Consider the following 15,054-nt stretch of genomic DNA (forward strand, 5'->3'; position numbering starts at 1 on the left):
TATACATGACAGTACAGCATATTTTGACATATCATACATAGGGGAGTATAACTTATTCTAATTGGGATCCCATTCCTGTGGTTGTACATGATGTGGAGTTACCCTGATCACACATTGAAATACAAGGCTGGGAAAGTTTCTATTCTCCTTCCTACCCTCCCTTGTTATTGGTTAGCATCCACATATCAGAGAGAACATTTGGCCTTTAGTTTTGGGGAATTGGTTTATTTCACTTAGCCTGATAGTCTCCAGTTCCATCCATTTACTGGTAAATGCCATAATTTCATTCTTTTTTAATGACTGGGTAATATTCCATTGAGCATATATGCCACATTTTCTTTTTCCATTTATCTGTTGAAGGACACCTAGGTTGGTTCCATAGCTTGACTATTGTGAATTGAGCTGCTGTAAAATTGATGTGGCTTTAACTTTTTTTTTTTTTTTTAAGAAAAAAGGGGGGCGAGGCTTGGAATCAAACCCAGGCCTTATGCATACCTCCAACCTCTTTCAACATCTGTGAGACATTTTTGTTTGTGGGTGACCTTATAAAAACCATGTTTCGGGGGTGGGGGTTGTTGTTTTTGTTTGTTTCTTTCTTTCTTTGTAGTGCTGGAAATTGAATCCAGGGTCCTGTGCATGCTAAGTGTTGCAGTTTTGTGTATATATATTTTCAATTTCCATCAACAGTATTATGTTATATATCTCTTTCTGCTTCTGAGTTTTCATTCAGAGTTTCTTTTTTTTTACTCCCAGGAAATGGGACTTAGGTCCCTCTGATTTTATGGTTTGTCCTTCCTGGCTAATAAGTGTGTGTTTTTTTTTAAAGTGAATCATGGTATACTTAAAACAACAATTGGAATCCACCTGTATTGATTTTCAAATGTACCAAGCAAGTGCTAGCATTTCCCAACCTCAGGAATTCTGTATATTTTCTGCAGCTGCTTCATGTTCCAGAGTATGGGTACAGCTTTAGTTTTTAAAATCGATTCCCCATTGTTAGGTATTGAGGTTATTTCTGCTTTTATATCATTATAAATCATGTCACTTATCCAGAATTGGGGTGTCAAAAGGTATATGAGCCTTTAATGCTTTTGAATGAATGGCTAGGTTTTGGGACATCTGATCTGTGAAGCTGGAACTGCTAAGTCCTGGGGAAATTTGAATGGAAATTGACGTGGTTCACTGGGAGTCGGGTCTGGGTTCTAGTGTTGGCTATGCTGTGGCCTACTGTGTGACCGTAGCAGTTTGCTTGAGCTCTCTGAGGTTCAAAACTCTCCCCTACAAGGTGAAGGGTGTAGCCCAGCTGGGATGCACTGGGAATTCTTGCTCACTGCTCCCCAGGCTGGCGGGCTGTTACCAGGCCCTGGATGGAGGCAACACAGCGGATGCACTGGTGGACTTCACGGGCGGCGTTTCTGAGCCCATTGACCTGACGGAGGGGGACTTCGCCAATGACGAGGCCAAGAGGAACCAGCTCTTTGAGCGTGTGTTGAAGGTGCACAGCCGGGGAGGCCTCATCAGTGCCTCCATCAAGGTGAGAGCCCAGAGCAGACCTCCATGTCACCAACCCTGACTGGGACAGGAGGTGACTGTGAGGACCCAGGGCCAAGTCCAGACCCTCAGCCTCGTGAGTAATGGGAGCAGTTGGAGGGAGCAGCCCCCGCCCTGCCCGAGTTGTGCAGCCCCACACCACCCACTCCATGCTGACCCTTCTGGGCTTTGGGCATCTGCATCTGAATCAGTCCAAGTGGGAGGCATCAGAAGCTGGGGGCAGATGGGAGAGGGAAGGAGCCCTGTGGTGGGCCGGCCCAGGGCTGCCCCCTCAAGAGGCTCGTGTGGCTTCATTAATATCTCAGGTCCCAGAGGAGAAAGCTCAGCCCGGTGAAGACAGGCTTTGATCCAGGTTTAGCTGACCCCCTGGTACACCCACAAACTGGCTCTAGAAACCCAGAAGGCCCTGACTTGTAGCATTTTCTGGTTGAGGGGTATAAATATTTCTACCAGGGTTAATTTCCAGTTACCGATGTTTTAACAGTCAATTCTCAAAACCTCTGCCTATTTCTGGGTGTGGTGGCACACACCCGTAATCCCAACTACTTGAGAGGCAGATGCAGACAGGAGAATCACAAGTTCAAGGGCAGCCTTGGCAATGTAGAAAGACCCTATCGCAAAATAAAAAGGACTGAGGCTGTTGCCCAGGGATAGAACACCCCCAGCTCCATCCCCAGTACCATAGAAAGAAAAAAGAAAAACCCTAAATATTTAATGATCAGCTGAGCCAGGGTGAATCAGCTTCTGCCCACCCTGGGCTGGCCCCACTGCAGACACCTTCCTTTACAAAGGTGCTGCCTAAAGCTCTGAACATCCCACCACTCCGTCACCACCCAACCAGGTCTGCCTGTACGGGAGGGTGCAGTTCCTGTATCGGCCTGGAGGGGGCAGTGCGGCCTCCTTGCTCTGGTTCCTGGGCCTTTGTCCCCCTGGGTTCGGCTTCCAGCCTGGCCCCACCTGTCTGAGCACCTGTGTCTTCCTGCAGGCTGTTACAGCAGCTGACATGGAGGCACGCCTGGCGTGCGGCCTGGTGAAGGGTCATGCGTATGCTGTCACCGACGTTCGCAAGGTGCGCCTGGGCCATGGCCTGCTGGCCTTTTTCAAGTCAGAGAAGCTGGACATGATCCGCCTACGCAACCCCTGGGGCGAGCGGGAGTGGAATGGTCCCTGGAGTGACACGTGAGGCCTGGGGATGGGCACCACGGGCATGAGAGTTTGGGCAGGGGTGGGGTGGGCTCCATGGGGGTGCTGATACTGGACCTGGGCCTCAAAGGGTCTGGGGGAGGATGAAATTAGAAAAGACTTCCTTTGGAGTGTTTGTGGGGCAGTGGATTCAGCAAGGACAGAGGCCTGGAGGACAGCTGACCTATAAGGACATAGTGACCAGTGTGGTGAGTGGGTTGGGAAGGAGGATAAGGAGGAGGCCACCAGCTGACAGTGAACGGGGTTGATGCTCTGTGCTTGTTCACGGCCGTGAGGCCTGGAGTGGAGTAGGTGAGGCCCCGCATAGTGACAGGTCACGTCCCCTCCCTCCCTGTCTGCGGCTTTCCTTCCTGTCCTCCCAGCCCTAGCATGATCACAGCCCATGGGAGAGGGAAGACAGAGCTTCTCTGAGCAGGGCCCCAGGGGTCCCTAACCACATTGCACTGAGGGTGGCCTCGCGCTGAGCTGTCCCTCGGGGTGGTTCTGGTGGGGCCCATCCTCTTATTCTGCTCCCTTCCTTCCTGGCACTCACATCCCAGCTCAGAAGAATGGCAGAAAGTGAGCAAGAGTGAGCGGGAAAAGATGGGTGTGACCGTGCAGGACGATGGCGAGTTCTGGTGAGTGTGCTGGTACCTGGCACCTGGGTCAAGGGGACCACCTGGACCTGGCAAGGAGCACCTGGTGGTGGGGGGGTTGGCTGCCAGGACTCCAGCACAGCCCCATCAGAAGCTTGCTGTGTGGCTTGGGACAAGTCACACCATCTCTCTGAGCCTTGGTTTCCTCCACTGTATAATGAATTGGGCGGCAATGAGCCCTTTATCCCTGCAGTCCCCTCTGCCCAACTGAGGGACCCCCGGGCTGCTCTTGGCAAGCAGGTTGGGGCACCAGCAGGTGGAGGACTGAGCTCAGGGGCACGCTGTGGTAGCCTGAGTGCTCAGTGTAGGGGGGGAAGAGGAGAGGCCTCGCAGAGGAGCTGACTCCTGAGCTGAGATTTGGGGTACAGAGTAACCTTTGATGGTTGAGGAGAGAGACATGCCCCAGAGGTGAGAGGGCCCACCTCTCAAATTCGGGACGAATTCAGAGGAGAGAGCAGCGTGTGTCTGGCGTGGCTGGGAAGACAACGGAAGCCTAGACCGAGGAGCGTGGGCGCCACCGCTGCCTTCATTCCCCTGTGTCTTGCCCCGACTCTGCCAGGCTGTGTTGTTCTTCAACAGAACACCTGGTTTGTTGGGGCCGGGGATGTAGCTCAGTTGGTAGAGTGCTTGCCTTGCATGCACAAGGCCCTGGGTTCAATCCCCAGCACCACCAAAAAAACACCTGGTTTGGGAATTTAGCCCCTCCTGGAGACGTATGGGTTGCCCACTGTGATGTGGGTGCCATGAGGCCTCCTAGGCAGACCAGGGGCAGAAGGCAGTGATCCTGGCATCCTATCAAGGACCCTCCTACAGATGCCAGGGGAGCTGCTGCCCGAGTCCACCCAGGGCCTTCATTCTATTCTCCTGTGGACAAGATCTGCTTTGTTCAGTCTGGCTCAGGGGTCAGTCGAGCCCTGGAGGTGTGCATAGCAAAGGTGCCTATAGCAATGTACTGGCCACAGTCACCCACCTACCGTGGGGTGCCCACCACCGCTTTATTGAGGCTTCATAGCTGATGTACAATACAATGGATGGAAACCAGCTTTATACACTGCAGAGGGCAGTACTCAGTTATCCATCCTCTGTATGCGTACAGCTCTGTACAGCCGGCCTTTGCCAGCTACCCCATTAGAGTTTGTATGCCAGCTGTTACTGCTGTACTTGATTTCTGCACTAGCCCTGTGAGGCGCCTGCTGGTAGATTCAGCCCCATTTTACAAACGAGGAGACCATTCTCTGCAGGAGGCCGTGCCCAGTCGCTCCTACTTGAGCCATGGTTTAGAGCATAAAGGGTGGGCAGGCAGGAGGGCCTGGGGGCTGCCTGGCTCAGCCCCTTCCCTCACCCAGGATGACCTTCGAGGACCTGTGCCGCTACTTCACTGACATCATCAAGTGCCGCCTGCTCAACACATCCTACCTGAGCATCCACAAGACGTGGGAGGAGGCCCGCCTGCGCGGTGCCTGGACTCGGCACGAGGACCCTCGGCAGAACCGCAGCGGGGGCTGCATCAACCACAAGGACACCTTCTTCCAGAACCCGCAGGTGGGCATCTCCAGGGATCTCACCCTGCCTCTGCAGCGACTGCAGCACCCCCCCGCCCCTGCTGTCCCTCCAGGGGCTCCTGCATGACCTCAGGTACATCTCTACTCCTCCTTGGGTCTCGGCATACCTGTGTGTACAGGAGACGGTCGCAGCAGTCCCAGCTGGCTGTCACGAAGCCCTACACTTAAACCTGACCTGCAGGCAGTAAAAATGAGGAAACTGTGACTCAGGGACTTCTGAGTGTCTGGTCCAGAGTCTTCAGGACATTTAGTGGTGGAGCTGAGGATCAGCGCGTGGTTTCATGGTAGCACAGTCATGCCTGTTCCTGGGGAACTTGGCCGGGCTCAGTTCCCAGGCAGCAGCCTCTGCCCTGCAGCTTCCTCACTCACAGTCTGTGAGCACTGCTCAACCCTGGGAATCAGTGTGCTTTTATTGAGCATCAACTACGTGTCAGGCCCTTAGCTGAGCCTTCACGCAGAGTAGCCATTGTAGGCGTGGGCAGGCCCATGTCACAGAGGAGGGACGCAGCGGCTCAGAGAGGTGATGGGACTGGCCCAAGCTCATGCAGCCAAAGTGTCTGCTCCTGGTTCAGGAGCCCAGGCACCCCGGAGCCAACAGGGTGACTGTCTCTCCTTGGCCATCCCTGCAGTACATCTTTGAGGTCAGGAAGCCGGAAGATGAGGTGCTGGTGTGTCTCCAGCAGCAGCCGAAGCGGTCCACCCGCCAGGAGGGCAAGGGCGAGAACCTGGCCATTGGCTTTGACATCTACAAGGTGAGGCCAGCTGGACCCCTGCTGAGGGTGAGGGGAGCACGGGAGAATTTGGTTTGCCTGTGCCTGGGACTAGAGCACCTCAGTCTCTGACAGCACCCTAGCTGCTCCGTGACATCATGGGGATACAGTGGTGTGGGCCCCGCCAGGGCGTGGCTTCTCTGGGAGCTCCCAAGACCACAGGCCCAGGTGAGGGAGGGGAGGACTGGGGCTGGGGCTGGGCTCTGAGGGCTGCTGCCCTTTCTCAGAGCTCAGAGCCCTCTCCTGGGACCTCCGTGTGTCAGAGACCGTGCCAGGACAGGTAGGAGCATACTTGGGATGAGCCAGGTAGGCTCACTGTGGCCGCTCCCCCCGACCTGGAAGCTGAGGCCATCCACGTGTGAGGCCCAGTGTGTGGTGACAGGTGGCAGAGTGGGATCCATGTCCTTGTCAGACCCCATGAACTTGATGAAACCACATGGGTGTGCTGGGTCCCTGGCCTTCAGTGTGTTCAGTCACATCGAGGCGATCTGTTCACATCATTGTACTGCATTCGCCACAGGCTGGCCTGTTGTGACACCGTGACCTTGACATGTCACGGCCTTCACTAAGGTGGTCACGGCATGTTGTGGCACTTACTCTAGGACTTGCCTAGCATGTCCTGGCAGCTGGTGATGTCATTTCATAGATTTGTGCCATGGTTTGAACAGGCCATGATACAGTAGTCCCCTCCTCCATGGCGGGTAGCTCCCAGACCCCCACCCCGTGGATGCCTGAAGCTGCAGATAGTACCAAGTCCTATGCACTGCAGTGTCACCAAGACGACCACTAAGTCATTGGTGCGTAGATATGCTGGAAAAAGCTTAATCCTTGCCCTGAGGGGTGAAAGGAGCTAGTGAGAGATTTCACCACACTATTCAGAACAGCAAGAGATTGTAAATTTCTGAATTGTTTATTTCTGGAATTTTCCATTTAATTTTTTCAGCATATAGTTGACTATAAGTAACTGAAACAGTGGAAAACAGAATCATGGATATGGGGGACTGCCGTACCTGATCCTAGCATAACAGTGAGAAACTCCAAGGGACTTGTTATTAGGGGGTTCCTTATGATCCACTTTCTTTGTGGTACTTGGGATTGAGCCCAGGAGTGCTCTGCTACCAAGCTACATCCCAGCCCTTTTTACTTTTTACTTTGCGACCGGATCTCACTAGGTTGCTGAGGCTGGTCTTGAACTTGCAGTCCTCCTGCAGTCCAAAACAGCTGTGATTACAGTCATGTCCTACTGCCCTGACTCCTTGCCTTCAGTTTTGGTTTTCTTTTTTTTTTGTACCAGGATTGAACCCAGGGGCACTTAACCACCAAGCCATATCCCCAGCCCTCTTTATATTTTATTTAGAGACAAGGTCTTGCTAAGTTGCTGGGGCTGGCTTTGAACTCATGATTCTCCTATCTCAGCCTCCAGAGCCTCTGGGAACAGAGGCGTGCAACACCATGCCCAGTGCCCTTCGTCTTTAATAGCTTTTATTAAAATGTAATTCATAGACCATCCAATTTACCTATTCAGAGTATATGATCTAGAGACTTTGGGTGTGGTTACAGAATTAGAAACCACAATTTTAGAACATTTTCATCCCCCAAAAATGAAACCCCTCACCCAATCCTAGGACCTGCTTCCCCTGAGCTTAGGCAAAACCCTAACCCACTTCTTTATAGATTAGCCCATTTTAGAATTTCACACGCATGGGTTCCATTGTCCTTTCCTGGTGGCGAGGGGACATGGGGAGGGCTGGGTATGCCAGGTGGCACAGTGGCCAGCCCCTCCTGTGTCCGCAGGTGGAGGAGAACCGCCAGTACCGCATGCACAGCCTGCAGCACAAGGCCGCCAGCTCCATCTACATCAACTCGCGCAGCGTCTTCTTGCGCACGGACCAGCCCGAGGGCCGCTACGTCATCATCCCCACCACCTTTGAGCCAGGCCACACCGGCGAGTTCCTGCTCAGAGTCTTCACGGACGTGCCCTCCAACTGCCGGTGCGCAGGGACTGCAGTGGGCCAGGGTTGCGGGGTGACAGTCCATGCCAGGCTGAGCAGAGTCTGCAGTCCCAGGGGCACTTGAGGTCTGCCCAAGGTGTGGAGCCTGGGCATCCAGCCTCCCTGGGCTGACCGCCTGCCCATCCCCTGGCCCTTCTCCCCTTCCCCGTGTCTGTCCTGGCCTCTCGGGCACCACCAGCAACAGCAGCTCCTATGTGCGCTGCACTTCCCAGTTACAAAGAAGCTTCCACTCACCTCATTTGATCTTCCTACACCCCCAAGTAGGGGGCCTGGCCACTCTGTTTTACAAATGAAAACAGGGATCATCTTTAGAAAGGTGCCCGAGGTCATGCCGAGGTGTGGTCATGTCAGGCTGGCCCACTACCCAGCCTGATTCTAGCCTTGTGGCCTTTCTCCCCTCCCTGAGGGAGCTGGCTCTGGGGATCAGGGACTGCCGAAACCACCCCTGTCCCTGCGGGAGAGCAGACCTTGTGTATCCTCCACTAACTTCGCCACCTTGTCATGCAGTCCAGACTCACTGTCCCCAGGAGAGGGCCCTGCCCACATCCAGCTCCAGGCAGCAGCTTCCCGTGTGGTCTTAGATGACCCGGGCCTTGCCAGCCCTTGCTCCACTGCTTTCCAGTGTGTGGGAAGGGGCTTTCCCCTGGGGAAGCCTGGTGCTTCCCTGCCTATAAAATGGACAAATAACAGTCCTGTGTGTCCCCAGACTTTTTGAGGATTAGAAATGACACCACCTATGTCACCCAGTAGAGGGCCTGGCACTCAGTAGTAGGTGCTCATAAAATTATTGCCCTCTCCCTACCAATGGGATGGGTGCCCTGGATAGGGATAGAGAAGGCAGGAAGCCATGAGCGTGGGTGGCTCGTTCTGCCCATAGAGATGGACCCAGGACTAAATGAAAGTCTGTATTAAACCCTCCCCTCTCCTTGCTCACTCTGAACCCCCTTCTCACTGTCTCCCCGGGCCTCTTTGTCCTTCCTGGATTAGAGAACTGCGCCACGATGAGCCCCCCCGCACCTGCTGGAGCTCCCTGTGTGGCTACCCCCAGCAGGTGACCCAGGTACATGTCCTGGGGGCTGCTGGCCTCAAGGACTCCCAGACAGGTGAGCTCGCCCAGGGAAAGGCCTGTGTCTCCCATCCCTGGCAGTTGCCCCAGGCCCTCTCCTTGCTCAGCCTCCAGAACTCCCTTCTGACACTCAGCTGGTCAGCAGACCTTTCCTCACACCCACTGTAGGCCAGCCGCTGCTGCGGGATCCTGGCTCAGAGAGGAGTAAGGCTGCTTCTTGCTCCTAGGGTCTTCCTGGGTGGTAGGGAAGTCAGATGCTGGGACAGAGAGCTGGTAGGGAGGGCTCAGGGAAGGTGACCTGGAGGCTCGAGGAGGTACTATGGTAGGAAGCTTGAGCGGAGAGAACCTTGTGGATAAGGCCAGACATGGCCAGGGCCCTCCTGCCATCTGCCAGTGTCTGGAAGCTAAGGTTCCCTGGGGTGGGCCAGGCTCTGCTCTCCCCTTCTGAATGCCTGAGCCCAGGGAGGCACTTCACCTCCCAGACATCTGTCCCACCCGGGCCCTGCTCCAGCCTCCACCTTCACCGCAGCTCCCCCTCCCCCTCCCTAGGGGCTAACTCTTACGTGATCATCAAGTGTGAAGGGGACAAAGTCCGCTCAACTGTGCAGAAAGGGACCTCCACACCTGAGTACAATGTGAAAGGAGTCTTCTACCGCAAGAAGCCAAGCCAGCCCATCACCGTGCAGGTGAGCCCACCTGCCCACAGGCTCCAGGGCAGAAGACCTTTGCTGGATTCTGGTTCTTCATCTGTCCCTGCCTCCCCATGTGGCCTTGGCATTCCCTTGCCTGCCCCTCCCGGTCATCCTCAGTAGGTGGGCCAGTTGTTTTAGCCAATGCAATCCCAAGACCCAGCAGGGTTAGTCTCTCAGCTGTGGACAGTGGTCATCTCTGCTGACCTCGCCCACGGCCTCATAGCTATTCTTAGATTCCCCTGCAGAGGCTCCACCTGGGAAAGCGGCTGGAGACCAGTGTGGCTGTTTCCTAAGAGCTCTGAGCAGGGGTGGGAAAGCCAGTGTCCTTGGAAGGCCTTCCCACCCCTCTCAGGCTGGTACGTGATGATTTTGAGCTCATTACCAGGAAGTTCTGTATCCCCCCAGGCTCAGAACAGCATCTCTCTGGGGGAAAAAACTCTGTGAACAAATGCTGGGGTACCCCCGGAGAGCCCTAGTAGATTTTCTAAGTTTTCTTAACATTGGGTCCCACTGGATCAAATCACAGACTCATAGATATTGGAGTGGAAAGGACTCGACCCTCATATTGACCCTCATATTAAAGATGGGGAAACTAGCCGGGCACTGTGGTACACACCTGTAATCCCAGCAGCTAGGGAGACTGAGGCAGGAGGATCGGGAGTTCAAAGCCAGCCTCAGCAAAAGTGAGGCCCTAAGCAACTCAGTGAGATCCTGTCTCTAAATAAAATACAAAATAGGGCTGGGGATGTGGCTCAGTGGTTGAGTTCCCCTGAGCTCAATCCTGGGGTATCCCGTCCCCCCAAAATAAAAATGATGGGAAAACTAGAGCAGAGGGTGTATCACTTGTCCAAGTTCATCCTAGGTCAGCAGCAGAGCTAATAAGAACAGATGTGACTTTATAGGTGGAAGAGCAGTTTGAGAGACGGGGAGCCTGAGACTCTGGATGGGGCATGCCCGTGGCCAAGGCAGACCATCCAGGGCTCCTTGGCCAGGCTTGCACTGTGGGAAGTGTGTTTGAGACCTAGCGGTCACCACCAGCACCTACCATAGACGATATGGCTCCTACCATGATCTTCTGTCTCCTCCCAGATCTGGAACCACCGAGTCCTGAAGGATGAATTCTTGGGCCAGGTGCACCTGAAGGCTGACCCGGATGACCTCCAGGCCCTGCACACCCTCCACCTCCGAGACCGCAGCAGCCGGCAGCCGAGCGACTTGCCAGGCACCGTGGCTGTGTACGTCCTCAGCAGTGCCTCCCTCACAGCTGTCTGATGCCTGCCCATCTACCGGCCCTAACAATCTCACCACCACCTGCATGTCCCCACCAGACTTGGGACCAGCCTGGGAGCCAGATGCTGGGGTCCTTTTCCACTCTTTTACTGACTTGCTGTGTGACTTTGGTAGATCTCTACCCTTCTCTGGACCTCAGTGTCCTGAGGGCCCCAAAGCATTCCCTCCTTGTTGGGGAGTCCCCTCCCCACCCCAGCTGTCACCACTGCTAAAGGACTCTATCCGTTGAAAACATTTTCCCCAGGCCCTGCTGTCTGCCGAGGAGTGCCAAGAAGATGTCACTTGTTTACACACAAACTGCCATGTCCCCAAGCCCCATGTTTCCTGCCCCTTGTTTCCCAGGCCCATGTCAGTCTCCCAGAATTCACTTTTTCTGTCACCAACACTTGATTTCCAAGCTACTTTGAAAGAGCGCTTGCAGGCACTTGCTGGGGTTCTGCTCAGGCTGGAATTTGGGACGTGTGCAGGTGATTCCTGTTCATTCTCTAATCCTGTCCACTCAGCCATCCATTTCCCCCCACAAATGAAGAAGCAACGCTCACAAGTCAACAGGTGAAGGAAACCACCCAGCCCCCACCTTGGGCCTCTGTCTTCAGGTCCCCCAGAGGCAGAAGCCAAGGCAGGCTGCAGCTATCTTCTCATTCCAGGTTCTGATCCACTCTCAGCCCCTGGTTTGAGGCAGTGGCCCTCGTGGGAAGTAAAGGGCACCTTCCTGAGTCCCCTGCCTGGTGTTGGAAGGAATGAGCCCCGTTAGTGGGCCAGGCAGGCAGCGGGAGGCACAGGCTCCCCTTGCTGCAAGACCCCAGCTTCCCATAGGAGAAAGGACTCCAGGGTGGGTGGTGCCAGGCCTGCTGGGGTCAGGTCACCTATTGGGCATGGCAGGAGACAGGTGACTCCATTGCCTCCCCAGAAGCTCTCCACCCACATCTTCCCCCAACAGCTAATGGGGCCACAGTGCTCCTCTTACTGCCTGGACCAAAATGTTCCTTTTAGTGTTCTCTGTATTTAAAAAAAAAAAAAAAAAAAATCTCAGTTTTAGCCAGGGGGGTTTAAAGGAGATTCTGGATCCCCCTTTCTTTTGATACCAGTTTTGCTCACCCTCTAATTTTATTTTGATTCCACCTGGGCAGGGACATAGGCGAAGTCAGGCCTTCTCAGAGGAGGTCTGCAGGAGGGTGAGGAAGAGGGTGTTTGTACTTGGGTGACTGCAGGCTGGCGCTGTGTTCTTGGAAAACTTCTGTGAAGTGCTGGTGCCGTGACCCACTCAGGGTCTCCTCTGTACCCTCCTTGGACTTCGGACCAGGCAAAGCAAATGGAAAGTCCAGCTGGCCCCAGGACAGCGGTTCCTTTGGGAACCTGAATTTTCTACTCCAGAGCTCACTGTTCAGTCCAGTGTCCTGGCTGGAGGTGCTGGATTCTCTGATATTGCCACCTTGCTCTGGGGCTGGCTCTGCTCCTGGGTCCCGCCCTGGAACTGAAAGACCTAGAGGACCCAGGGCTGGAACTGTGCATGTGACCAGGAGCAAGTCACTTAAACCTCCTGTGCCTCTGATCTCTCCTTCTGCAAAGTGGGGCCAATGATTCCTATTTGTCAGCACCCACAGGGCTAAACAAGGGCAAAGCAACCCCTTTCTCTATGTATCTCTGTATGCTACACACTATATTTTCCTGTAATCACCGCTTCTTGTCTATTTCAAATTAAGATTCCTGAGTCAGGTATGCCAGCTTGGGCCTCTAGGGCTGACCCATGGGTCTTTGCTCAGCCATAGTCCCCTAGGTATAGGGGAAAACTGGGACCAAGTGGCTGATTTGTGTAGGTTTCAGCCTGGGGGCTGATTCTAGCCTCCCAGCTACAGCAGAACTGGAACAGCCCCTCCCCTGGAGGTGGGCCAGGCTGGTTCCTGGCTGTGCAGGGATCTCTGATCCCCAGGAAGGTGTGGGGTCCGAACAGGTGAGAATAGATGGTGGATCAGGGAGAGCAATTCACCTGTGCGCCCAGGAGGGCCTCAGAGTCGGCATTCACAGATGGGCAGGGCCTCCAGCCCACACCAGCCAGACCTGGGCTTCAGTCCTTCTGGGGCCCACTGCCAGGCTGGGGGAGAGGAGGCCTGTTCTGTTCTCAGAATAAATGTTTCTGCAATCCAGAAATATCTTCTTGTGTCTGTCTTTCCCCCTCTGCAGGGGATGATACAATGGGTGACTGTCCTCTGGTCAGCAGGATAAGCCTACAGCCAGTCAGTGCTGTTGGCTTTACAAGCCTCGCCCTGGGGACACAGGGAGACAGTCCGTGCTCTGGAAGATGGATCTCCAATCACGACAAACACTGTAGGAAGATTGCTAGGCAGTGTGGGACTTCCCAGGGGGCTCCTTTCGCCTGCTAGTTCAAGCAGGCCCAAGCCCTGATACAGGGGTGCAGAGGCAGCCGCACCAAGGACACCATTAAAGGGCTTGTGAGGCCCAGGTGGATGCGGGAGACCAGGCAGACCTGTGGAGGGACCAAAGCTGCAGCTGGAGCTGGGAAGCTGGGGCCTGGCTCCCCGCCAGGGGTCTTGCTTCCCTGGCTCTGTGGCCGTGGAGATTTCGTCCAGCAGGTGGTGCTGTTGCGCCACCGGGCCCCCACAGGCCCCCACCCATCCATGGTTGGTTTCCCTGCAGATGTACCCCAGGTATGGAGCCTAGGGAGACAAAAGTGCCCCTCCCTCTCTGGGGCCCATAGCTATAGGCCAAGGGTGGCAAAGACAAAGGGCCAAGTCTCAAGAAGTCACCCTCCTCCCAGCCCCGGGCTGCACAATGCTAATAACAGGCTTTGTACCCTTCTTTGTCCCCAGTCCCTTTCAAATCACACACTTTACCTCCCTTGGTAGGTGTTCCTGGTGCACTGGGGTTGCCCCAAGTTGTCTGGTTCACAAAGTTTCTGGATGACTGTAGAATAATGTGCACCCCACCCCCCAGAACATGTTGTGGGGCTGTGTTGAGTTGGTGAGCTTCAGGAGGTGGCGTCTGAGCCCACCCTCGGGAGGTGGGTCTGGGGCGCGGGACAGTGTGTCTGGGAGCGGGTGCCAAGTGCCGGGCTAGCTAGGACCCACCTCCTGCCATGGGCTGCCTGCCCCTGTGCTGTGGGAGTCTCACCCAGCCACCTTAGGAGACGGTGGGCTTGCAGGAAGGCAGGTGCACCTGAGCTGCCAGCAATCAGCGACCAAGACCAGAACAGACTTCCTGCCCTCGCGCCAAGTCAGCAGGTAGCAAGTTTGGGCAAATGACAGAGGCACCTGAGGTCAGGATGGGTGGGGGCCTGGGTCCCACAGGTCCGCCCAGGGCTCTGCACAGAGCCCTGGACAGCCTCTGGACATTAGTCCCAGCACAGCCCATCCCCCACGCTGATGTCACCACACCCAGACCTTGGAGGCCCCCTCCAGCTCCGCCTCCTGGGAGAAGGCTCTGGAGTGAGAAAGGAGGGTGGCAGTGCTGGCTGGACAGCCTCCCTGGGCAGAGAGAAGGGCGAAGAGAGACCAGAGAGAGTCGGAAAGACCCAGAGTGACACCCACAGCGGGCCGCGGAGTAAGACAGGCAGGGCAGCGTGTCTGCAGGCCAGTTACGTTTGTGCCCTGCTTCCTGAGTCCTCTGTGCCTGTGGCAGCAGCACCCAAGCTGGTGGGGTGCTGAGAGTGTGCTTCTGGGACCCAGGTAAGGCTGGGTTGCTCCCGGGCATGGGGAGAGGGAGCTTAGAAGAGTCCTGGGTATGGGCTTCCTCTGGAACCCCTGCCCTCATAGCCCCTTGCTCCTGGGCTTCCTGCCACCCACGGGGGTGCCTCCACAGCAGTCCTTGAATGAAATTGTCCTAAGCCTGGAAAGGTGGAGGCTTAAACCCTGGAGAAGGGAAGAGCCGAGCGCATGGTATCTGCTGAATTGTTGCTGAGCAGGAGCTGGGGTGGGGGGCGTCCTGGAGCAGACACGCTCTGTCCTTGGATAAGTCACTTCCTATTTCTGCCTCAAATTTCCTATCTGTGACATGGGGGTCTGAAGCCCATCAGCCAGGACTGTCCTGGGGAGAAGGCAAAATCGGGCATGGGCTTAGAAATATAAATGCCATCTGTGTTTCCTATCATCAATTTGAAAAGCAATGAGCTTGAACAGGGTCTAGTTCCCATTTTTAGAAATAAATCATATATCTCATAGTTTCTCCTACTGTGTGGGCCCTAAGTTCTACACCCTCACCAGCCTCCATGGTCCCGTATCTTTTGTAACAACTCTGGTCTGCCCCTGGTTGTCCTGGC

General features: G+C 55.0%; 2 protein-coding genes and 1 non-coding gene across 6 annotated transcripts in view; all 3 read left to right on the plus strand.

Annotated features, from left to right (window-relative positions):
• Positions 1-12,929, plus strand: part of Capn5 (calpain 5) — a 55,064-nt gene extending 42,135 nt beyond the window's left edge. For all 3 annotated transcript variants that reach the window (XM_078046713.1, XM_005323228.4, XM_021725119.3), the window contains 9 exons: positions 1,342-1,534; positions 2,537-2,730; positions 3,294-3,371; positions 4,736-4,931; positions 5,581-5,703; positions 7,516-7,712; positions 8,721-8,836; positions 9,349-9,485; positions 10,581-12,929. In XM_078046713.1, the coding sequence (XP_077902839.1) occupies positions 1,342-1,534; positions 2,537-2,730; positions 3,294-3,371; positions 4,736-4,931; positions 5,581-5,703; positions 7,516-7,712; positions 8,721-8,836; positions 9,349-9,485; positions 10,581-10,763 (1,417 nt within the window). In that variant the 3' untranslated portion in view covers positions 10,764-12,929. The remainder of the gene's footprint in view (positions 1-1,341; positions 1,535-2,536; positions 2,731-3,293; positions 3,372-4,735; positions 4,932-5,580; positions 5,704-7,515; positions 7,713-8,720; positions 8,837-9,348; positions 9,486-10,580) is intronic.
• Trnaa-ugc (transfer RNA alanine (anticodon UGC)) lies at positions 3,990-4,062 on the plus strand. The gene has a single exon. It is a non-coding gene; the product is annotated as a tRNA-Ala (tRNA).
• A 1,287-nt stretch (positions 12,930-14,216) lies between the features above and the next one.
• Positions 14,217-15,054, plus strand: part of Myo7a (myosin VIIA) — an 88,786-nt gene continuing 87,948 nt past the window's right edge. For both annotated transcript variants that reach the window (XM_078046720.1, XM_078046723.1), the window contains exon 1: positions 14,217-14,464. The gene's annotated coding sequence lies outside the window, so the exon portion shown is untranslated. The remainder of the gene's footprint in view (positions 14,465-15,054) is intronic.

This window comes from Ictidomys tridecemlineatus, chromosome 4 (assembly GCF_052094955.1).
Source record: "Ictidomys tridecemlineatus isolate mIctTri1 chromosome 4, mIctTri1.hap1, whole genome shotgun sequence".
NCBI classification, from domain to species: domain Eukaryota; kingdom Metazoa; phylum Chordata; class Mammalia; order Rodentia; family Sciuridae; genus Ictidomys; species Ictidomys tridecemlineatus.